Here is a 25,469-nt window from a genome sequence, read left to right on the forward strand (position 1 = left end):
CATCCTAGAAATAAACTTAGAAAAAAATAGCTACTAGGCACACAAATACATGATATCCTTGTAAATATCATGCATATGGCATTATTTCTATGTTTATGCTCACAATCGCTATCCAACTCTACACTCTCAGTTTCATGTTTCCTGCCACCGAAATAGATACTCTGTTTCAGTTATTTTGTTCAGGCACTTAACTGAATCAATCACTCTTCTCAAAAACGGCGTCTGCTAGTTGATGTATCTTCATGACTAATTTATCAAATGCTTTCCTGCCTCATCGCTTTCATCTTTTAGACTGCAGTGGGTAGATTGGGATCTCCTGGTAGATTTGTGGATCACTTACAATAGATCAGCAAGAGTTTCTGGCTCTAATGGTTTAACAATAGCAACATCAATGTTATCTCCCTAAATTAGGCTGCTAAAATGACGAAAGTCTGTGAGCTCTCTTCTGGCAATGAAAACAAATCCCTAGGCTTGGAATGTTTTCAGAGGCACCTTATTGTTTAATACTATGTCTTTCCCATCTTGGTCTAAGACTATTTGTCTAGGAACAAGACTTTTGCTTTGGAAGAGAAGGAGCCAGGACAATCATGCAAAAGCGTGAAGATGAAAGCATCTTTGCAGGGAATGCTGCCATAGCTCAGCAGTAGAGTGCATGCTTAGTTTGCAAAAGGTTCCAAGTTCAATGCCTGCCATCTCCAGTAAAAAAAGATCAGGCAGTAGGGAAAGATTTCTGCATGTGACCTTGGAGCATTGCTGTAGGTGGGGAAACAGTCTGGCCTCATGTAAGATAACTTCCTCAACATTAGCAAAAGCAGATGGATATACTACCATGCTTGCTTGGAAATGTACGTAGGTACCTGGCATTCTGAACTTGATTCTATGTTCTGTGAGTTGTTCCTTGATTAGGGACTATAGGGAAGCTATGGGTGGTAATAGGAGAACCATTTCCTGACTCTGTTCCTGCCAAAGGACAGACTAGTATTCATTTGGCAGAGCTAGCTTAGCAAACTAACATGCTGGTGAAATTAATATCAGCTACCGTGAGTTACTTAGGATTTCTGTTCCAGATAATGGAATATCACAGCAAGGTTTTCTGAAAGGGGCTGCACAGTTAAGACCTTAGGACTTCACCAAGAAAAGAGAGTGTTTTAAGAGTGAAGCAAAGCATCAGCCTAACCTCACTTCATTGCAAGGCACAAGTACAAATGCTATTCCAAAAGTGGAAGGGGTGAAAAGAATGATGAAGGGGAGATGGTGAGCCAAAGAGGAAGAAGAGAGGAAAAGAGAACTGATGAACTTTCTTTCATGTGATCTGGTGAATAAAGAAGGGAAACCTTTGGGCGTTAACTAAAAAGGAAGAAATATGCATTTCCATGCTGTGGTAGGGCTCCACTGGGCAGTTGGTGAAGGGGCTGGGGTTGTTACAGGCACTGCATTTGGGGATGTTGCTATGAGAACTCAACAGAACAAGCTCTGACACCATCACCCAGGTGAATGACTGGCAGTTGTTGCAAAAAGCAGCAACAGTGCCATGCCAGTGTTCTTATTAAAAAGCTCTGACACCATCACCCAGGTGAATGACTGGCAGTTGTTGCAAAAAGCAGCAACAGTGCCATGCCATGGGTGGCAGGGGCAACTGGCCCCAGTGATTCTGATGGGTTGGCAGGATCAGTGATGGGCCTTTTGAGTTTCCAGGCTCTCTGAAGGTACCTGACTATGCTGAGCCCTGCACTGGGCCTGATCTGGTAGGCAAGGAAGCTGAAAGGGATGCAAAGAGGTGGGGAAATAATCTAGAGAAAAAGACTCAGGTCTATGCGGTCTAGTCCAAAATCTTGGTTGTTGCTCAATACCTGGAAATACCTGGAATCAATGGACAACTTAGCTTAGTGGTGTCATGCTGGGATCTGAGAGGACAGTTCTGCCCTTGTCTTCTCCACTCTGAATGTTTTAGTGGTACCCTACAAAGGGCAGTGCTTCAAGTTCCACCTGACTCTGACAACAGCAAGAAATAGTCTGGTTTGTCGCTGAATCTCACTACTATTTTTTTGCCAGTGTGCTTCAGTTTACCACCTTACTACAAAGCAGTCATGGAATTGCCATTATGCGGAATTCTATTGATCATATCTAGTCAACAGAACCCACATGCCAACTCCTGCTATATTCAGAATAATTTAGGTTATTTTGCTTGATTCCAAACATGCCAACATTTACCTTTTATTCCTTAAAGCAGATACATATAGCACCAGGTTTCCCTAGGACCCAGTTCATGTTATTTACATAATATGGAAGTCTTCAAGTACTTATTGTTTATCTTGGATACTAAGCATCCTGTTAAAAACATTTAAATGAGTTTAATGGGGATAGTTAATGGCAGTTTGTGAGCTGTAAAATCCCAGCAGACAGCTACAACCAAGTTTGTCAGGCTATGTGACACTAGGTTTTAAGCTATAAAATAATTAATATTCAAATAACAGGAATGCAAGGCAGCCATTTATACCCGTTCCACATTCTGATTAATTTAATACACTGCTGTGCTCAAAACAACAAATTTTACAAGCAGTGTTTGGGCAATGCTTTTATTGGCCTGTCTTATGATGTTTTCTTTCTTGAGTCTGTTGCACAATATGGAGCCAGTCACGTAAAAATACATAACACCAAATTACCCAACAAATACTCACCTCAAGGCTGAGTTTCTTTTTTTTCTCTTTTTTAAAGAAATCAAATTGCTTTGATGGTGAAAATGCTATGCTGGGACTCTTTCTGTAAAATTGGATTACAGATTGAATTTGAATAATTAATTTTAATGTTTTGGGTAGTGTTCTGCTGTATTAAAATTTAATTTGCTTATATACTTTAATGCAGGGCAAAGAATATAGTTTGCAGAATAAAGAGTTTAAAGGAAAATTGTAAAGAAAGGTTCTTAATTTGTAGAAACCACCTCTATTTCCTGCCCCCCACCTTCTCAATAAGTCTAGCTCATTCACACTATGGCCCATTTGGCATATCTTTATTATTTATTTCATTAACTACATGTGTATACCAGGCAATAACTAATGTCATCAGGGTGGTGAACACAAAATTGTAACAATCACAATGAAAAGAAGAGGAAGAAGATATAAAACCACCAGAAGCAAGCCATATAAAACAGCATTTGAAAAAGCGCTGAAATTTCTTCAGAGTTTAAAACACCTGAGAAAATAAAAAGGCATTTCACCTGGTGGTCTACAGGATCATCATGTGGGTACCAAGCAAGCCTCTCTGGAGAGGGCATCCCATAGCAACACAGAAAATTATATCAATTAACCACCTGCCACAGCTCATTTGGCAGGGGGCACCCAGAGATGAACTTAAGTTCCTCTGAAATCAATAGGGTCCAGAATATTGTTTGAGACTCACAGTGCAAGGCCTACTCAGAATTAAACCTTGCTGAGCTCAGTAGGACTTACTCCCAGGTAACTGTGTGCAGGATTTCAGTGGGGAGGATTGGAAGACACCCTTGTCACAATATGGGAAAGTGGGGTGCAGTATTAGGACTGTTATAGCCTTGTTGTCAACTTCAAGAAATGCCATTACCAAAAGCCCTGTAACTACCAACACACCTTCAGCCTAAAGAATTGTAAATTTTTGATCTTGCCTAGAGAGCTATAAGAGCTAGTGTGCTCTGATGATGATCATGGGTGAAGAATCTCAAGCCTGGGGACCAAACGTGACCCTCTACGTCCTACTAGAAATTTCTGAGAGTATACTGATAGGAAATTGCCCACTTTCCCTTAGCATTTCAGGGTGTACATCCATGTGACACTGTTCAGAAAAAAACAATCGATTCATGCAAGTTGTGGGCAGAGTCAGAAAGCAAGGTTTAAATTTCTTCCTCTATGTATTGATTTCTTTACACTTTCCCCAATAGGGCCTGGAATAATAACATAATTATTTGCATGTTGTAGAGGCTGGTGGTGGTGTGAGAGGTTATCTCTGATGAAGTTATCTTCTGTGATCACTCAGGTTCACAACCTGAGATTAGATCCTTAATTTATCACTATGCCTGGAATTTCAGGTTGCTATAGTGGACAGGATGGCTACCTGGTGAGATTGCACATACAAGGACTGTTTGACTGCCAGTCACAGACTGGGTGACTGTCCCGTTGAGACTAGATTACTATTACCTAGTAGTAGAAACTTCAGATGGTGTGAATTAAAGCAGCCTATTTTCTAACGAATTATCAGACTAGTGCTCCAGCGTCTTTACTGCCAGCAGAGAACACAATGTTAGCTTCGACCTAAAGAGTCCTAAAGAGATTGTATACAACATACTCCATGCCTAAGGTTGCTGAGGCTAGATGCTGCAGAACACACATAGCTTGGGTAGCCTCTTACTCTTTTCCCTGGTAATGTCTAGTATAATCATCACATTGCAATTGACAGGCTACAAATAGCAGCCAGAGTAGAAAACTCACACTATAATGGCAGTATGCCTTATGGTTTGTATTACTAGGCATTACAGGGAAGATCATAAGAGGAAGCACAGGGCGACTACTTTTGGTGGCAGCCTTATGTATGCTTAGTGGCCTGTAGACTCTTTCTTAATACTACCATCTATGCAGCATGTTCAAACAGCAAAAGCACACATGGATTGTATTTCCAGCAGAAACTTGCCAATATCAGCATGAACATCTGAACCATGGAACCACTGTAAAGCCTTTATTTGAGTCCTATTTTTTTCTTTGGGTGGGACAGGGTTGAGTTAGCCTGGCAGAAAGCGAAATGATTTAATGTCTTTTGTCTGATTTTATTCTATTCTATTTCATTCTGATCTAATGGAGATGAGTTTTCATTTTTTTAAAAAGAAAATAAATCCTCTTATTTCTGCTCCTTCAAAGTGGATCGAGCTGAACATTTAAAGCAATCAATCAGTTTTCTGTGCTGAGTTTGCAAAAATGATGACGCACCATGTTATCCTGGAGAAATAATTGGATAACTGCTGGATTTCGTATTTTCAAAAATGAGGAATAGGCCATTGTGTGCTTCTTCAGCCACCATCTCTCGGTTTAACCTCAAACTTGCAAAGGACCTAGGAGGGCGTAATCCAGTTAGGCTTTCTACTTTTTCCTACACCAATGTATTATTTATGGCAGGATAGGGAATATATGGCCTTTCAGATGCTGTTGGACTCCAATTCCTATCAGTCACAGACAGCTTGGCCAATGGTCAGGGATAATGGGAGTTGAAGTTCAACAACAGCTGGAGCCCTAGAAGTTTCCCATCCCTGGTTTAAATGATGGCCTGTTAGTTCACAAAAAAATTACCCTCTGATCTCCCCCACTCCCACATTTTAATATACAGCCTGATGAATAGTTTTGGGAAACTCCAAAGTTTATTCACTATTCCACAACACTATTCCAAGAATCTTCACCTCCTCACAGAGAACATTCTGTGTACAGTAAGTAACCAGATAGCCTTATGCTGGGTCTCAATTTCACTATTTTACTACAGGTTCTGCACAACACAACACCAATATTGAGCTGAATCTGATAACTCAGTCATTCACATTGCAAACTGTGGGCATCTGGGGTCTGTATGAGGAACAAACTTAAAGAAATAAATATATGGGATGTACTCAACTACTTTTTACTCTTATCTTATTCATATGAAATACATCAAAAGAATAGTCTTAAAGGTTCTGGCCTGTTTTTAAATCCTATACATGTAGTTGTTGGGAAAGATGATTAAAAAGGGGGATATTCTTTGTTTTCATTGTTTTGTGACAGATGCCTTTGGAAAACAACATGGCAACAGTAAAAACGACAAGCAGCTGTTTTAAAACTGCTCAGGGATTTCAAAAGAGGGGACCATCAGGAAGAGTCAGAATATAAGCAGAAAGCAGCCTTGGTTGTCTTAAGCAAAAATGATTTAGGTGCCCCCTGCTTCATTCTATCAGTGCACAAACAAAGGCACACAATATGTGTTTCTTTACAAGGCAATCTGCTTTTTTAAACTGCACATAACATATTGCGTACATGTAAACAAATGAAGCTATTTTGATATATGAAAAATGAAAAGGGGGAATGATAATCCATTGGGAAGAGGAAAGGACGATACAGGGTCTAGTGGCTGCATTACATTTGAACTCTCAAAGTAATGTGGATGGAGTGCATTTTTATTTTCTGCCAAAACTCCCTCTCTGTCTTGCTTCAGTTTTGGCTATTACCATCTACCAGAATCTCTGTTCTACCTTGAAGAGTCATGCAATGTACCGCAGGGTAGCCACAGTAGTAAAGACTATACTGGTGGCCTAAGTACCGGTAGTCTCATATATTTTCATGAAGGTGGGGTACATAAGTAATTGGTGTGGAAAATGAATGGTAACAGACAGGTGTCTGTCTAATGAAGGTTAGTGTATTGGAGATAGTCTTTTGATATCTATCTATGGCACAGGAGCCAAAGAAATTACCATATATGGGCCCAAGTACTGAACAACAGATTCTCATGCCAAAACAACGTGCAGACCCTCCAAGTGTCCCTATTTTCCAGGGACAGTCCCAGATTTACAGAAGCTGTCCGGGCTTCTGATTTGATCCTGGAATGTCCTGCTTTTCCTTAGTACGTTCCTATTTTCATTGGAGAAGTATTGGAGGATATGGAATTATCTGACCCCCACAAGCCATCTGAAGGCAACCCTGTTATATTATGTTTTTATATATGTTGGAAGTCACCCAGAGTGGCTGGGACAACCTAGTCAGATTGGCTGGGGATTATTATTATTATTATTATCGAATAGGATGTCCCTATTTTCATCAGAGAAAAGTTGGAGGGTATGAAAGTGTGCCTCTCAATATGCTCCTCATCTTTAAAAACAGTTTACCACAATGACATGTGGAATCTGGATCCCTAACTAAGGACAATGTACAGTACAGTCCTCTATATGTCTACTCAAAAATTAGTACTATTGAATTAATTAGGGCTTTCTCATCTCAGATAAGCTGGTATAGGATTGCAAGCTGAATGACTTAATTTTACTGAATAGAAGAAGCTACCAAAACCAAATACAAGAAAAAGTTACAAATGATCAGTCTATAATAAATGATGGCCGAGGTTTAGAGGGGAAAACAATGTTTATTTATTATGCCCGTATCCTGCAGACTGTATGGAAATAACAATACAGTAAAATACCATATTGACTTTTGTACTTTAATATGCAAATATGTGGCCCTCTTGTCCCCATCCCCAGCCCACCACTGTATCAGATTATAGCATCAACATAATTTATTTTATTTCCCCTGTTGGCTTCTGGGGAAGGCTCTGATGCAGTAGTCCTATAATTAAGATTAATTGGACGGGGATTTGTCACCACTAACCTCTTCCCAATAAGTGTCCACCTTGATTTTATTGGTAATGCAAGAAGAAAAAGACAAATGTATTCTATTTATAATTTACCAGCTTGGCACAGAATTAGTCTATGTGTACTTTTATCTAATCCATGCCTAGGAACCATACTAGAAAAAAGTAAGATGAAATCTAGAGGTTTAGGCAGAGTTCTTAAATGAGCCAGAGTCTCATAATACAGCTTTGTTGTGCTGGTTAAAGATTTATAGTAGAATGGTGATATGAATAAATGCATGAGCCCTTGCACATACATTCAGAACTCATTCCCAATAAATGAAACTCGTGCTTCTTTTGCACTTCTTTATGCTTAGTTGTATAGTGGAACTGCAAAGCTGACTTGCCCTGACAATGAGGTAACTTGAGTTGCCATACTACATTTTAAAAATAAATCCTGGATTTGTCAAATACTGTATTACATTAAATTCCAGTAGCCTTACATGAGTCAGTTTTGTTCAGAGACCAATATGTCATTACTGATTTCGGCTTATTTGCTTGACCTTACCTAAACCTGTTGATGCAATTTCCATTTCATATATGTAGCTTCTAATGCAATTCCATCAAACCATCTGATTTCCACCCCGCAAGCCTCATGATCTTATATTAAAGAACCTTGCTCTTTTCTTGTAATGTATGGATACTTTGTTCATACAACAGGCTTTTCAGGAGGGTTAGGTGGCCCTTCTGAACAATGGGTGGGCTGCTGGGGAAAATGTTGTTCAAAACTGGCCTTGGACCTTAAGGTCAGCTAACTTACAGAAGTCAGCAGGAGGAAAGTTTCTCATCTACAGCCTTTAGTGCCAAGGATCAGACAAAGGCTGTCCACCCCTCAGCAGTCTTTGATTGTTCAAGGATTTGGTTGGAAGACAGCAACGCTAAAAGTGCTAAGCATACCATGTCTAGGGCTTTCAGCATAATTGAACACTATAAAACTATATATTTTATTTTATTTTGGGTTGGTAATCTACAAAATGTAGTCGTTTATGCTCAGAGGGATTTGTGGATGACTGCTGGAAACCTGAAACTGGCATTCTTCTTTTTCCTAAAATTTGCAGTTATGCAAGTCAAAGTTTATGATGAATACAGCCGTACTGTGAAACATTAAAATAACACAGTACAATTGCCTGCTTTTTAAAAAAGGAGGTTTTTTTAGATGAGGGGGTAGTGCCTAAGGAATACCTTTTATAGCTTTTATATCAACTTAATGGAATGCAGAAATGTGTGCAATAAAAATTTATAGTAGATCAAACATTTACAGTGAGCACAAACTATATACACATGAAATTGAGTACTAGTGAAATTGAACAGCAAAGCAGTTTACTATTCTAGGTTGCAAGTCTGCTCATTCTCCTCCCAGAAACCTCTCCTCCTCTAAACCAGACAATTCAGATGGACACTGGGACAGACAGGAACAAAGAAGAGGAATGTCTTCAAGAGTCTCCAGTGCATGTTTTGACGTGTTCTGGAAGTGTGTGATGCAATCTGTTTTGGGTTACTTGGGAGTATCTATAGATATTGTTTCGGGTGTGCGTGTTTGTCTGAGTGAGAACCTGTTCTGAGTAACTACGAACTGTCCACATCTCATGTTTGTGTTTTCCTCCAGGACATCAAAATATGTACATGAACATGGTTTGGGACAGCTGAGATCAACATTAGTATACACTTGCACATCTAGAGTAACACTAAAATCAAGACCATGTAGAATTATGTGATATATTAAGAATACTTGCATATCATAAGACATGGGTTCAAGGGCACAGGTGGCACTGCCAAGCAGCCTCAAGTGATAATTCTTCTCTTTCCAGAAGTAAACTAACAAATACTGCAGATTCTGAAATACTGTGGTGCTGGTCCAGTTCTCTGCCTTTACTTCATACCCTCCATGCATCCTGATTTTCCAGAAACTGTCCCAGAATTTTGAAAGCCATCCTGGGTTCTGATGTAGGGTTACCAGATGTCCCCGGTTCCTGGGCACAGTCCCCAGATTTATGAATCTGTCCCTGGACAAATTCTGTCCCCGGGATGTCCCCAGATTTGCAAATCTGTCACTGGGAAACATGGCAGCGGCAGCCTCAGCAGCCCGGAGCCAGCCTGGTAGCATAGTTGGCTCTGGCTGGCTTCAGGAGCTGCTTGCTGCCATTTGATGCCCACCATTTTTCCTCGCTGGAAGTCCCCATATGATGTGTCTTGTGCGCAACACAAAATGGAGGAAAAATGGTGGGCGCCACGGCAGCGGACAGCAAGCAGCTCCTGAAGCCAGCCAGAGCCAACTGCGCTACTAGGCTGGCTCCAGGCTGCTGACTGCCACTGCTGCCACCACTGCTGAAGGGGAACCAGGGATGTCCAGCGGTACAGATCTCCCACCCTCTTCTCCCTGAGGGGAGGCTCAGGAGTCATGGGAAGGCAGCCGTTGTCCAGTTTTTTAAAAACTCTGCACATTTATGTTTCACAGGGTGCGAAAGAAGGGCTTTGCACCTTTATAAAACATGTGGGTGGTGCTGTGGTCTAAACCACAGAGCCTAGGGCTTGCTGATCAGAAGGTTGGCGATTCGAATCCCCACGACGGGGTGAGCTCCTTGTTAGGATATTTCCGTTCCACCTTAAAAGGGAGCAGGCCGTGAGTCACAGAGTCTGCGTATTTCCTGTTTCACAGGATGTTTATGTTTTCTGTTGCTTTCGTTTCTGTTGTTGCCTGAGCATACCGAAGCAGGCAATCATGTTTTTCTTTGTTCTGATCAACGCTGAATAAACTTGTAAATATGCTCTCCTGCTGTGCATCTTTCGCTGTGTGAATTCTGCTGATAGAGTGTGCACCAGCCCAAGAATGTGGCAAGCTATTTCTGAGGCTTCGTGTCGCTGCTGATACTGTGTGTCTACAGGAGATCGATGGATCGTCCGGCAGCCGGCTTGGGGGCTCAGATGGACTTTATCTCCCTGGCAGTATCCCAACACTCCTGTTGCTCGGTCCCAGCTCCTGCCAACCTAGCAGTTCGAAAGCACATCAAAGTGCAAGTAGATAAATAGGTTCCACTCCGGCAAGAAGGTAAACGGCATTTCTGTGCACTGCTCCATCGACTTACAGCGAAATTATACGCTGGGGGGAGGTGTTTGCTCGCCCCAGAACATTGGTATCACTTTAACTTACTGCGTTCCATCATACCTCTCCTCCCTTTCGACTGTTGCCCATAGACTGGCCTTCACCAAAGCGAGGTTTAACGTTTTTCCCTCCAATGTCCTGAGACATAGATTCTCAAAGGGCCAAGCCCCCGCCGTGTGCGAATGTGATAAGGTGACGCCGGAGTCGCTCCAGCACATTATGTTCATTTGCCCCTTGTTCAATGTGCCACGGGCAAATTTGTTGGGATCAATCATTCAGAAACTAGAGGGTACCCCACCAAAATTCCACCTTGCCCAAATCTTGCAGGACAAGGATACCCACACGACCCTGAAGGTGGCTAGGTTCCTGGTCGCTGTCCTTTCCCAAAAGCGACGACAAGGAGCACTACAAGCTAATTAAGGCGTAGTATGCCTTTCCATCTTATAGTATTTTATTGTTATAGTGGTGTTTTAGCGACTGCTTTTTTTTTCTTTTCCCCTACGGCACAAGCTATCACTTATGTGTTGTTTTTACCTGTATGGGCCTATGGCCGTAATAAATGAAATGATGAATGATGATGTGCACTGCTCTGGTTTGTCAGAAGTGGCTTAGTCATGCTGGCCACATAACCCGGAAGCTGTATGCCGGCTCCCTCGGCCAATAAAGCAAAATGAGCGCTGCAACCCCAGAGTCGTCCACGACTGGACCTAATGGTCAGGGGTCCCTTTAGCCTTTACCTTTACAACATGCATGTGTGCTTGGGCCCAGGGTCTTTTGCCTCACCATCCCCACTACTGACTCCCTTTTGCTACTCAGCTTCAAAAAAAAAAAAGGGTCCCCGGATTCATTGAAATAAATCTGGTAATCATATTCTGATGTCATCACAGAATTCCCCTATTTCCTCTGCCAGTGCTGTCACAAGACCACCCTGGGCAGAAAGAAAGGTGGAGCAGAGCACAAGAAGTCTTGATTATTATTTTTTAATGCTATGTGTGTCTGTATATAATCTTGCCCCTTTCTCAAAATTATTTATTGTTGTATGTTTGTAAATCTACCAGAGAATAAGATAAAATAAAACTAGGATAAAGGGGTTTTCTCAGAATGGTGGAGGGCCTATGCACTGTGTCCCACTGGTGTAGCGGTGGTGGCGGCACTCACCCTTCTTCTGAAAGAAAATGCTCTGCAACGAGGGCAGGGGGACAAAAATGGGGAGTCGGGGAGGGTCAGTTGTGGGGAGGGGAGTAAGAAATGAACCCATTTTCATCTGAGGTATGTTGGAGGCTATGCTACCCTCAATGTTTGGAAAAGGAAAGAGAAAGTTCAAATGTTGAAGATTATGGATAGATCAAATATGCCAAGTGATATCCAGGTTTAAGAATCTCAGGAAACAAAACAGTTTCATTCCAGACTGAGGAAAGGAAAGTGCTGTGAAGTCCTACTTCCTACTTCCTTTGCTTCTATCAAAGCAAATGTACACCTTATTCCTTCATTAGGACAAAGAGTTGTGTGGTCTAGAAGCAAATTCTTTGTTGCCCTTTTTTGTGGGATCATAGTGTCAATGCAAGCCTATAGGACAAGGTGATTAACCTTTCCCATGTTACTATCATGTTTTCTTGATGAGATTCGAAGCAACCTCTCTCTGGAGCCAATCCACCCACCCCCTCTCCCACATATTTTTCCTTCAGTGGCCATAATGACCAAGACTAGTGGTGCACAGGTCATTTGGTCAGACAAAGCAATATTTCAGCTCTTCTCTTTGCTATTTCCAGTGATAACATCTGTGATCAGTTTAAAAGACTGGAATGAAAAACAGTGGCTGCCATAATTTTCTTTGTCTATGTAAATTCGTTTTTTATTATATTCCACACCACTCAAAACCAGTCCCCTAGCTATTCATAATGTAACATAGCTGATATTCTGGCTATAAACTATAAACTAATATCTGAAGTCTGTCTATAAGATAAAGTACACACTTCAATGATTACTTGGCAAAAGAGAAGCAGAATCCATTGACATTCAAAGATATATTTAAATACTGTCAAATGGGACTGACATGTACCTGTACTGCAGAAGCAGAGAGGTTTGACAAGTGGGACAATTTATAATTTATATCTTGTGCTAAGCATTCTGGGAGGATAGTGAACTTTATGTGGGGAACTAATAATGTTTGCTGCTTAAATATAATGCCTTCTCTACCCTTTTTGGTCAGACCTATAAGGTATCAAAATTTTGTAAAGGATCACCTTTAAAGAAAACATGCACATATCCAAATTAATATGACTTGAGGTTCTCAACTTTCTATTCTTATTTCTTCCGAAATATAATCAATTATAGTTAATTATAAAGAATGCTGCTGGCCAATTTCATTTCATGTCTCTAAGGCTTGCATGTGAATTTTGTGACACCCCATTAAAATAAATGGCACTTTGCAATGCCTTTCCTTCAGCCGTAGGTGAAACATCTTCAATGATTTGCTTCAGGCATCTTGGAAAGATTTATCTTCTGGAGGAGACTTTTGCTGATCTGTAAGTGTCTTAACTGATTTGGGGGGGGGGGCAGGAATTGCCCACAAATTATTATGATTGTGAATATGTTATTTTAAAAAACAACACAATATTGATAATAATAAACTGCACTCATATGGGGGGGGGTTAAGCCCTGCCCCACATAATCGATCACAAGACACGGCACATGGACACCATTTGAATGGCAATTGAATGGGGGGTGGGTTGGCCCTCTCAAATATTTTATGGGGGGGGGCTGAAGGGACCTTAGCCCCTAGGAATTGTCTCCTATGTGACTCACTATTGTCTGGATTAATTGACAGTGGCTTTCTAAGGTTTTAGACAGGAGTCTCTCCCAATCTAACCTAGAGGTTCCTGGGACCTTCTACATGTAAAGTGTAGGCTCTCCAATATGAATACCTGTCAGGAGTCCATGTTCCCGTCTTCCCACAGAAGATACTGAACCTTCACCCCTTACGTCTCTTGTTTTGCTTCCTGTCCAGCAGCCCTCCCTTTCACCAACTCTACGGACTTATTGGATCAGCTCCAACCTCTTCCTGTTCTGAAAGCCTGTCTCTGTGTCTGTTTGCACCTGTTTGAGCATCCTGAGAGCTTTGGCTTTGTTCCAGCCCATTTTCAGTTGTTCCCTTGACAACCAGCCGTTGAAGGTCAGAGGGAGTTGGCATAGGCAGCTGTAGCCCTTGCCCAGCCTGTGTCAAATCTAAACCTTTCTGTTTCTGCCCATATTCTGCAACTGGCTATAAAGTTCCACTTGGAACTGGCTCATTCCTGACAATACCATAAAAAGGACTTCAGCACCTGAAACTTATATAAGCCTCCTTGAGAAGAATTTTATAGCAACATAGGGATAATCCAGCAACCGGCTGGCATGACCAAAATGACATTTCCGCTTAAGTAGCATTGCCCCTCTGCTACAGCAAAGCAACAGTGAAGCTATGAGTAGAGTCCTTGACTACTTCAATTTTGGGACCTGGTGGGAAAGTCTCAATAAAGACTGGAGAAATTCTAACGTCTGCATAAGCAGGACAAATGCTCAATTAACAGGCAATACTGGAGGAGCCCCTAAAGTTTAAGCTTTTTTTCAGGTTTAGCTAAGAATGGAAACACAAATTAATACGCCAGATTATTGTTTATCAGTTCCCTATCACAAAAACGAGGCACCTTAATTATTTCTGAATGTCAAACATTTTGCAGTGGAGATTTATTATTATTATTAATAGCAACATACCATCTTTTTATAGCTACTTATCATGCCATTAAATGAAAATGGAACCTAAGGAGGCAAAACCAAACAAACATACACACCCTCAAATGTCCCTACCACTTACCCCTGTTTATTTCATGGACTCTTGATTGTAAAATAAACTTCTGGAAAACTTTTTCTGCCCTGCCTTGTTAATAATGCCCTTATAGGTGGCTGGCCAGAATAAATTCAATTACTTTCCAGAGGTTTATAGCCTAAATGCTGCATTTTAAAAAAGTTTTTAAAAATTGAAATAAAATAAACTGAAATGGAATGCCTAAATTCTATTGTAGCCATAAACATTTTCATAAAATGAATGGTGAATGGAAGCTTTGCAAAGTTAAAAGCAATTTTCAAAAGGGCAATGCCACAGTGTACACTTTAACAACACTATTAATATGAATAATGGATTCAGCCTGAAATCATATGCAGGGCAAAGTGGGTGAGGCAATGACCTCCAGAAACTGTGTCAAGTGCATTGCTCAGGTAATGCCCTTGGATGCTGTGGAGTCCATTTTATCACTAATCAGCATAATTAATGGGAATTAATACCACGTAAAGAAGGCAAAGTTTAATGTTTTTTCCAGCATGACAAGTAGAGACAAAGACAAAGTCAGAGAGTAGGCTGTATGCCAGGAGACAAAATGACTATTTCAATTGGTACTTTATGTTTTCAATTTTTAAAAAGCTTTTACAGATTGAATCATCTGCTTTGGTCATGTGAGTTTCTCCATTACCCTTCTGAAATTTGCAAGGCAAGTTACTGCATTCAGGAAACAAAAGCACATTTTTTACCAATGTTTGAGAGGAAGAGATATATCAAATTGAGTCACAAGTACTTTCAAGAACTGATGTATAGCATGTCTGAATTGGACTCTCAAGTATATCTTTGTATTTTTAAGCACTCACTAAGATTGTGAAGCCTATGGTTGGTTGATGATGTACTTTTGGGAAATCAATAAATTAGGAATTCATGAGAGGCCTTTATGTATTTTCCTCACCCCACCCCACTTATGTTTAGGCAGTCAGCAATGACAGTGAGTGTCTTTACAGCTGTGGCACCCTGCCTTTGGAATGCTCCTATGTATCTATGAATACTTTCCTGAGGCAGCACACTTGGTGCCTTATTTTTAACAAATGTGTGGAAATATTTGTACTTGTCCACCTTCTTCTTTTTAGACAATGCTAGTCTGATGCTGCCTTTGGTTGAGCTCAAAAAGTTTACCTGCAATTTTATTTGCCAATATACTGTCTTTTAAATTTATATTATGGAGATTATTTTAATGTTATTTTCATTTCAAATTGCCTTGAAAACTTGTTCAGTTATAACCTGGGATTCTGAGGGGACATACAGACATGAAAAGGATTATGCTATCAATCCGCTTCTTTATCTTTATCTTTATCCCATATTGATGGCCTTTCAGCTGATTCCCTGGTGGCCCGCTGGACCGTGGAGTTAACCAGGGCTATTGACCGTTTGGCTACGAAGCACCCTCTCCGATTGCATGGAGCCCGGACAGCCCCATGGTTTTCCATGGATCTGAGGTAGATGAAACAATTGCTGAGATGGCTAGAGCGCTGGTGGCGGATAACTCATTCTGAAGCTGACCAGATACAGGTTAGAGCTCAATGTTGAGCCTACCAAGTGGCGACAGCGACGGCGAAGAAGACTTTCTTCACCGCCTCTATTACATCTGCAGAAAACAGCAGCAGGAGACTCTTTCAGGTGGTTTGCAATTCAGCAGAACCACCTGCTCCACCGGGGCCCAGTATGGGCCACATGATCTCCTGCAATGATTTTGAAAAGGTTTTTTTGCAGATAAGGTCACTCAGATTTGGGAAGAGGTAGACTCCACCATGGGAACAGGGCCAGGGCGGGAGAGTGCTAGTCCTGTCTAGCCAAATTGCGTGGGATCAATTCCAATCTGTTACCTTTGCGGATGTGGGCAGGCTGCTTGGACGAGTGAAACCAACCACCTGTCTCCTTGATCCTTGCCCATCCTGGCTTATAAATCTAGCCGGGAAGGGCTGGGCAATGGGCTTCTCTCTGTGAATGCTTCTCTCTGTGAGGGAGCCTTCCCAGACCCACTGAAAGAGGTGGTTATCAAATTGCTTCTTAAAAAACCATCTTTAGATGCGGCCAATATGGCCAACTATTGCCCAGTCTCAAATATTCCATTCTTGGGCAAGGTGATTGAGCGAGTGGTTGCTGAACAACTCCAGGCACGCCTGGAAGAAGCAGACCATTTGGATCCCTTTCAGTTGGGATTCAGGTCTCATCATAGGACTGAAACTGCCTTGGTTGCAGTGATCAATGATCTCCGGCGGGCTAGGGACAAAGGTGAGAGCTTTTTCCTAGTTCTGCTGGATCTCTCAGCGGCTTTTGACACCATTGACCATAACATCCTTCTGGACCATCTAGAGGGGCTGGGAGCTGGGGGCACTGTCATACAGTGGTTCCGCTCCTTCCTCCTGGGCCGTGTCCAGAAAATGGTGGTGGGCGATGAGTGTTCAGACCCCTGGGCTCTCACTTGTGGGGTACCTCAGGGTTCTGTCCTCTCCCCCATGCTTTAATTTTATAATGAATGATTTTAGAGTGTTGTTTGTGCTGTACTTTTGTACTGTTTTATTGTTGTTAGCCGCCCTGAGCCCGGCTCGGCTGGGGAGGGCGGGATATAAATAAAATTTATTATTATTATTATTATTATTATTATTATTATTATTATTATTATTATTTCAACATCTACATGCAGCCGCTGGGAGAGATCATCAGGGGGTTTGGGCTGGGTGTTCATCAGTATATGGATGATACCCAGCTCTACCTCTCATTCAAATCAGAACCAGTGAAGGCAGTGAAGGTCCTGTGTGAGTGTTTAAAGGTGGTTAGAGGATGGATGGCAGCTAACAGATTGAGGTTGAATCCTGACAAGACAGAAGTACTGTTTTGGGGGGACAGGAGGCGGGCAGGTGTGGAGGACTCCCTGTTCCTGAATGGGGTAACTGTGCCCCTGAAGGACCAGGTGCGCAGCCTGGGAGTCATTTTGGACTCACAGCTGTCTATGGAGACACAGGTCAATTCTGTGCCCAGGGCAGCTGTTTACCAGCTCCATCTGATATGCAGGCTGAGACCCTATGTGCCCGTGAACTGTCTCACCAGAGTGGTGCATGCTCTAGTTATCTCTCGCTTGGATTATTGCAAAGTGCTCTATGTGGGGCTACCTTTGAAGGTGACCCGGAAACTACAACTATTCCAGAATGTGGCAGCTAGAATGGTGACTGGGAGTGGCTGCCAAGACCACATAACACCGGTATTGAAAGACCTACATTGGCTCCCAGTACGTTTCTGAGCACAATTCAAAGTGTTGGTGCTGACCTTTAAAGCCCTAAACGGCCTTGGCCCAGTATACCTGAAGGAGCATCTCCACCCCCATCATTCTGCCCAGACACTGAGGTCCAGTGCTGAGGACCTTCTGGTGGTTCCCTCACTGCGAGAAGCCATGTTACATGGACCCAGGGAGAGCGCCTTCTTGATAGTGGCACCCACCCTGTGGAACGCTCTCCGACCAGATGTCGAAGAGAAAAACAACTAGCAGACTTTTAGAAGACACCTGAATGCAACCCTGTTTAGTGAAGTTTTTAATGTTTAACAGACTATTGTCTTTTAATATTTTGTTGGAAGCTGCCCAGAGTGGCTGGGGAAACCCAGCCAGATGGGCAGGGTATTATTATTATTATTATTATTATTATTATTATTATTATTATTATCCCATAAAATTGAGATGTCTGGGAATAATCTTGGATGCATATTTCCAGCATATGCACACAGGGGGCTGCAGAGGGCAGGGGAAGAAACTGGAAGTACAGTTGTGCAAGTAGCTTTTTGTTACAGAAGTGCACAGGCATCAGTGGGTGTCATCCATAAATGCTGAGATGGAATGTATTCAGAAATGCAAAGCACAGGTGCAATGCAACTAGTATCATATTAATGGCAAAAGTATAATTCCTTCAGTCCTTTCATATGGTCCATTTCACACTTCCTTGTGACAGACGTATTTGCCTTCTGTAGTGTTTGTCGTAGGCACACATTTGCTGTAGCTGTTACCTCCACCTTCTGACATTAAAATTACATTGCCAAATAATTTTTTGCCCTCATTATCTCTCTCTCTCTCTCTCTCTCTCTCTCTCTCTCTCTCTCTCTCTGTGTGTGTGTGTGTGTGTGTCAAATGGGAATAATTTCTCTTCAGAAACCATAATTTGCCTTACAGGGTTTTTGTATAGTTTGAAGAGGGGGTGGGGGGGAAACAGGCATTACTCTTCTCAGACTGACAGAAAATCTGCCAGCAGCCACCTGGATGCAGAATGAATCAATTTGTATACTCAATCAGGTACAACAGGAGAAAGCGTTTGGAACATAACATAAATTGTTAGAGAAAATAATAAGGGCTGTCATTGCCTCGCCTCCTCACTTCCCTAATTCCCTGCCCATCTGCATACAACCACAGATTCATTGTCGCCAGCAGTGGAATAATGTACCTCAAAGTAATACCACATTGTCCCCGAGTGTGTGTGTGTGTGTGTGTGTGTGTGAGAGAGAGAGAGAGAGAGAGAGAGAGAGTCTGTGTCAGGCAAAGGGAGGAGCTGTATCCCTTGGCTCCTACCTTAGTCTGGAAATAGATGCTGCTCTTCCTCCCCCCCCCCCCCCAAGAAAGGATTTTGGATTGGCATGAATCCTTCCCCCAGACTCTGAAGAGGTTTACAAGGGTTCTTTATAGAATGCAATAAAAACAAACAGATCCTTAAATTTTAACAATAGATCCTAGGGGCAAGGAACTTTTTTTTAAGTCCTCTTGGAAATTCACCAGCATTTTTGTATGAATTTCTCTTAATATATACATATTTGTATGCAGTTTTGCCTAACATACACATTTCTGCAAAGCACTTTCCCTTTAAAGAATCCATCTATAATGATGATGATGATGATGATGATGATGATGATGATAATTTATTTCTACCCTGCCCATCTGGCTGGATATCCCCAGCCATTCTGGGCAGCTTTCAACAGAACATTAAAAACAGAATAAAACTTCAAACATTAAAAAGTTCCCTAAACAGGGCTGCCTTCAGATGTCTTCTAAAAGTCAGGTAGTTGTTTATTTCCTTGCTATCTGATGGGAGAGCGTTCCACAGGGCAGGCACCACTACTGAGAAGGCCCTCTGCCTGGTTCCCTGTAGCCTCACTTGTCGCAGGGAGGGAACTGCCAGAAGGCCCTCGGTGCTGGACCTCAGTGTCCGGGCAGAACGATGCAGGTGGAGACGCTCCTTCAGGTATACAGGACCGAGGCCGTTTAGGGCTTTAAAGGTCAGCACCAACACTTTGAAATGTGGTTGGAAACTCAGCGGGAGAAATAGCATCTCTGTATGTTATTTCACTAAGATATGAAACTATACACACACCATACACTGACGTATGCATTTTTGTGCACGTTACTTGCTTGTAGAACTGCAAGTACAGAATTTCGTATGATGGTTGTGTTTTGGTTCACAAATTAGGTAATTAAAAGTGAACTGAATCAAATTTCCTTCCCATCTCTACCTCTAAAAAGCTTTTCTGGTGTGTCTGCTGGGGGGGCACCTTCTTATGTTAGCCTAGATCAGGGGCCGGCAACATTTTTTGAGGCTGGTCCGGTCCACTTCCTGAGAGACCTCTCGGTGGGCTGGAGCGTGCGCACCCGTGTCTGAATTCAAGCTATTTCCTGTGCTCCTCCGGGTCGGAAGCACGGAATCTCCACGCCGATCCTCTCCTGTCTCTGGACCACAAGTGGAAAGGCTCAGTTCTGGGAACATAATGCAGCCCACCAGACCTCTATCTGGCTTCCTCACCCCAGGCCACACCTCTCACGGCCTGCTTTACACCCTGAGTGTTATTACCCAGCTGAAATATATACTGGAACCCTGATAATGCACCCTGCTTGCCTAGAGAACAGTATGCAAGTGTGTGTAGAAACTAGCCTACAGTAAAAATATAAACTTTACATCCCTTGTTTCACATACTTTTGTTTCTGGCTTTACTCACCACTGCAATGTGGCCCTCTGAAGCTTTCTTGGAAAGGAATGTGCCCCTCAGCTGAAAAAGGATCCTTGACCTGCTCTATCAAGTGCCTTCCCAAATAGCAGAAGTTTTATAAAGCAGAGTGAGATGTCCGCAATGTGGGCAAATCCTGGTGATTTGAGGGGTGGCTTGGTGACCCTGATTTCTTCCCAGTCATAGTGCCTTATTGCTTGCTTATACAGTGGTACCTCCGGTTAAGTACTTAATTCGTTCCGGAGGTCCGTTTTTAACCTGAAACTGTTCTTAACCTGAAGCACCACTTTAGCTAATGGGGCCTCCTGCTGCTGCCGTGCCACCGGAGCACGATTTCTGTTCTCATCCTGAAGCAAAGTTCTTAACCTGAGGTAAATATTTCTGGGTTAGCGGAGTCTGTATCCTGAAGCGTATGTAACCCAAGGTACCACTGTATAGTTGAGCTAGCAGCATGTTCCATGTAGCAAATCCATATTCATCTTTGCTATGGCTTGGGATATCACAGTGCATTAATGACTTGACTAAATATATCCACCTTAAATTACCAAGATAATAAATAGAAATGGAAGTTCTACAAGTTCTGTCTGTCCCCTTCCCCCTCCGTGTGTGAGTTCAGAGCAAAGATGTTTATCGCTCTGTTGAATTGCTTAGCAACAGCAGGTAAAGAAATTGAAGAAGGAAAAGCTAATAAGTTATAATTTATATGTGAAAAGATTGCAGGAGGCTAGTAGCACACTTCTGGCGCAGTTAAGGGTTCATGCTGAGAATTCCATTCTCCCCTGGCAGCGGTTTCAAAACAATGCAATCTACAATGTTTCTAATATGTAAATTGAGCAGTGACTGGTCAAATAGTCTTCTGCTTGGTGATTTGTTGCTCTTTTGCATATTAGCCTTCTGAGGAACTTTTGTAAATCACCCCAACGCTGAAAACAAGCAACGTGTACAGCTTCTTAATGAATTTATAGTGCAGAATCAATCTTACTAGAGCCAAATACATTAAAAGGAAGGCAAATTTTGGAGTAGTAGCCTAATGCATTTTTTGCAGCCACCCGTCCCCCTCAAAAAAAAAAAAAAATAAATCTCCTCCACCAAAACCCAAAACACCAGGAGATGGAAGAAATGATGCTTTTTTCAGAAGTCATTAATCAAATTCAAATGTTCATTTGCTTTGACAAATAATCAATTGCAATTCTATGGCTCTGGAGAATTTCCAACTGAATGATTTAATATGGTTCAGTGAATCTGATTTTGTAAATTTGATCCAAAAATATTCAATTAAAATCAGCCACTTTTCTTCCATTGCTGTAGCACAGACATGACACAGCCAACCAATCACATATAAAACCTTTCCAGCTGGGATTTAAGATTGTCTGTTCAAAGATTCAGTTCACTTGAAAGATTCTTCTAACAGCATGAACTATAATGAAGTTAGGCATAAGTACCTGGATTTAAAAAGATTTGTTCCCACTAGTACTTCAGCTTGGGTTGCGTATATGTGGATGTTCAAAGAATTATTGTGTAGAATCTGTATCAGCAATTTATGTCATTTAAACCCTCTGAGACAAATTTGAAACTTGGAGTTTAATGTTCAAATGCGTAAAAGCACTGGTTATGTCTTTATGACAGAAGTTCACATGGTCTTGTATCTAAAGGGATTCTGTGATTTTGATAAAAGGAATTCAATTATTCCCTATAGATTTTTGGGCTCAGGCTTCTTGATATTCCATCCATTAAACTGTATTTCAGCAATTTCTGGATTGATCCTATCACTCTGTGGGGAGAGTCAACAGACACATCATAACATGGTTTTCTAGGTGTCCCGTCTGTTATATTCCCACTTGCCTATTTGCATCTATTGAACCACAATCAATCAAATAAAAAATATGATGAATTAAAGGACCACACACTCAGATATGCCTTTGCAGTATTATTCACTCAGTACAGCCAACTCATTCATACATGATAGCATATGTCCTTCCATAAAAATATTATTTAGAAAAATGGATCCCAATAATTACTACAAATTATTTACCTGCAGCCACTGCGACTGGTCACTATGCCCCGATGTCCAGGCATTCACTTTGCCTTGTTTGTCCAGACGAGCTTTTCTAGGTTCCCATGTAAACATATCCATATTGAGTGTTCTGAAGACACTGGAAGCAGTAATCTGATAATCCTGTATATGTCCCGATTTCATCCCCAGAGGTTCAGAGCAACCTACAGAATTTAAATAAGTTATTTGAGGATATCTATTTAGGCAGTCTATAAATCCAGATGTTGCTTCTCTTATACATATTTATTCAAAGTGTACAAATCTTACTGTCAACAATTTGGAAACCTTAACAATCATTTAAAACTGTAGTTCAACAATGCATGGGTAAATACTACTTAAGAGCATTTGAAAGAACATTTAAAAACTTTTTTTTTTACATACACCTTATAAAATGGTAAAGTGGTTGTATGTTTAGCTTTCTGCTTTAGGCAGAATTTGGTGGCATTCCAAGGCATCCCTGGAAATGACTGGATATGAAGAATTAATTTCAGATTGTATAAATAGCAAACAGCTTGTCTAAACCACTTAGCCAAGGCAATTCTGTATTGTCAGCCAGTAGTCATAGTTCATACTGCAGTGCTATATTAAATTTTCCATTAATTTGTTAGTTGATGAACAGTATTAGTATCCATCAGCAAATGATTTAACTGATTTACAGCCTCCCCATTCTAATGTCAAAATCTGGAAAATAAGGCAAGTTATATTTATCTACTATGGATATTCATTTGTCACCATGATACTCTTTTGCCATGCTACCTACCCATTAAGGAAAAGTTGTTTTCCAGTGTACTATATTTATACCACTCTGCATTCTTTCATAAATCACATGTCTCTATTTTCCTCAAAGCATCTAAACTTTTGTTCAGGCATATTTAGTTAGAAATGGCATTTTTCAGCAAGATTGTGCAGATTATAGATATTATACCAAAGAAAGAAAGTCACAGGGAGTCATCTGTTAAAGCAGTCTTGCCAACTCACTATCATGTCTTCCTCTGCAAGCAGATGTTCTTTGAAGGTTTTTGCATCTTGATCTGACCTTGACCTGACCACTAGTTGGAGACCTCTAGTGGAATGATAGGATAGTGTGATCATCACTATAGAATTGACTTCTTTTGATGCCTTTATGAAACACTCTAACTGAACCCAATGATTTGTTGCTCCAGTTTTTATCTCTTGATGCCTTTTTTAAAAAACGTGAAATTCAGAGTCTTGCATTATGCATCAGCCAAACATGGTTGTGCGCACTGTCCTGGTTCTTGCTGCACAGCCGTAATTAGTTGGGGCCAGAAGTGGTGGGATTTTATGGTGAAATTATTTTCATTCTTGTATGCTCTGTTTTATAGGTGTTTTATGTAACCTAAGTAACTTGTGATATCTGACAACTGACAAATGCAAATGATAAAATATGAACAAACAAATATACGTATGCAATTCTAAACAGGAAGCTGTTTTAATACATACTAGATTATGTCTCAGCATCTTAAAAAGCAGAGACATCACCTTGCCAACAAAGGTCTGTATAATTAAAGCTATGGTTTTCCCAGTAGTGATGTATGGAAGTGAGAGCTGGACCATAAAGAAGTCTGATTGCCGAAGAATTGATGCATTTGAATTATGGTGCTGGAGGAGACTCTTGAGAGTCCCATTGACTGCAAGAAGATCAAACCTATCCATTCTTAAGGAAATCAGCCCTGAGTGCTCACTGGAAGGACAGATCATGAAGCTGAGGCTCCAATACTTTGGCCACCTCATGAGAAGAGAAGACTCCCTGGAAAAGACCCTGATGTTGGGAAATATGGAGGGCACAAGGAGAAGGGGACGACAGAGGATGAGATGGTTGGACAGTGTTCTCGAAGCTACCAGCATGAGTTTGACCAAACTGTGGGAGGCAGTTACAGAAAGGTAGCCGTGTTGGTCTGCCATAGTCAAAACAAAAAAATTTTTTTCCTTCCAGTAGCACCTTAAAGACCAACTAAGTTAGTTCTTGGTATGAGCTTTCGTGTGCATGCACACTTCTTCAGAAGTGTGGGAGGCAGTGGAAGACAGGAGTGCCTGGCGTGCTCTGGTCCATGGGGTCACGAAGAGTTGGACACGACTAAACGACTAAACAACAACAACAGATTATGTGTTTATGTATTGTTTTATAGTTTTTGCTATGGTGATAATAAAATTAACTGCAACTGTTACGTATTTCAAATATTTATATTCTGCCCATCCCCTGAAGATCCAAGAGCTGAAACACATTCTGATTAACAGGACTAACTATAAACATTACACTGTTGTAGTTTATGCTCTGGAGATTTGGAGCAAGCAGAACTGAATCAAAATTCTTTTCATGCATCAGATTAGTTGATAGAACCTTGCATGGGAAATGGGCATACCAGTCAAGGAAGCTGGCAGCAGTCAGTAATAGGTCAGAATGGTTAAGCTGATACTTTCCAATCACTATCTGCCCTATTTAGTTTATTGGTTAACTGAAAGATTTTTAAACTGGGTAGACAACTTTGATAAGCCAGGGATGGAAAATCTGCAGTCCTACAGAGTTGGACTCTAGCTGGTCTCAGTTACAGCCAGCATGGGAAATCGTCAAGGATGATGGGAGTTGTACTTCAGCATCATCTGAAGGTTGACAGGTAGACCATCGATTATTTGTTGATCTAAGCAAGTATAAGGCCTGTTCCTGTAGATTATCAGCCACCATTTCTTGCAATCCCTGTTTGAATGCTAAGCAACACTCAGTTCTTCGGTTCCTTATCAATGACCCTTGGGCTTGTCAAAACTCTGACTGAGTTGTCAAAATTCTGATTTGATCTATTGCTGGGAAATTGGGTCCTCCCTTAAAGAGGGCACGTATTGTGGTGAGACCTGGACAACCGACACCCTGTGTTGTGGGTGGGTACAACTGGTAAGCCACAACACCCGATTGGTAGATCCCTTGAAGCTGGGTACAATCTGGCCAATGGGACACCGTTCAAACAGTTCGAGGGACCTATTTATGCCCATGGACGTGACCCAGAGCTTCCTCTTTCAGTGTGTGCATTCAGAACACCCGCCCACCTCTCCCTACTTTTAGTGCTTGTTGCGCTTGACCT

At 41.5% G+C, this 25,469-nt stretch overlaps 1 protein-coding gene across 1 annotated transcript in view; it reads right to left on the minus strand.

Moving 5' to 3' along the window:
- Positions 1–25,469, minus strand: part of EDIL3 (EGF like repeats and discoidin domains 3) — a 236,474-nt gene that overhangs the window by 21,957 nt on the left and 189,048 nt on the right. The window contains exon 9 of the mRNA XM_053407901.1: positions 22,357–22,541. Coding sequence (XP_053263876.1) covers positions 22,357–22,541 — 185 coding nt within the window. The remainder of the gene's footprint in view (positions 1–22,356; positions 22,542–25,469) is intronic.

This window comes from Podarcis raffonei, chromosome 11 (assembly GCF_027172205.1).
Source record: "Podarcis raffonei isolate rPodRaf1 chromosome 11, rPodRaf1.pri, whole genome shotgun sequence".
Taxonomy (NCBI): Eukaryota; Metazoa; Chordata; class Lepidosauria; order Squamata; family Lacertidae; genus Podarcis; species Podarcis raffonei.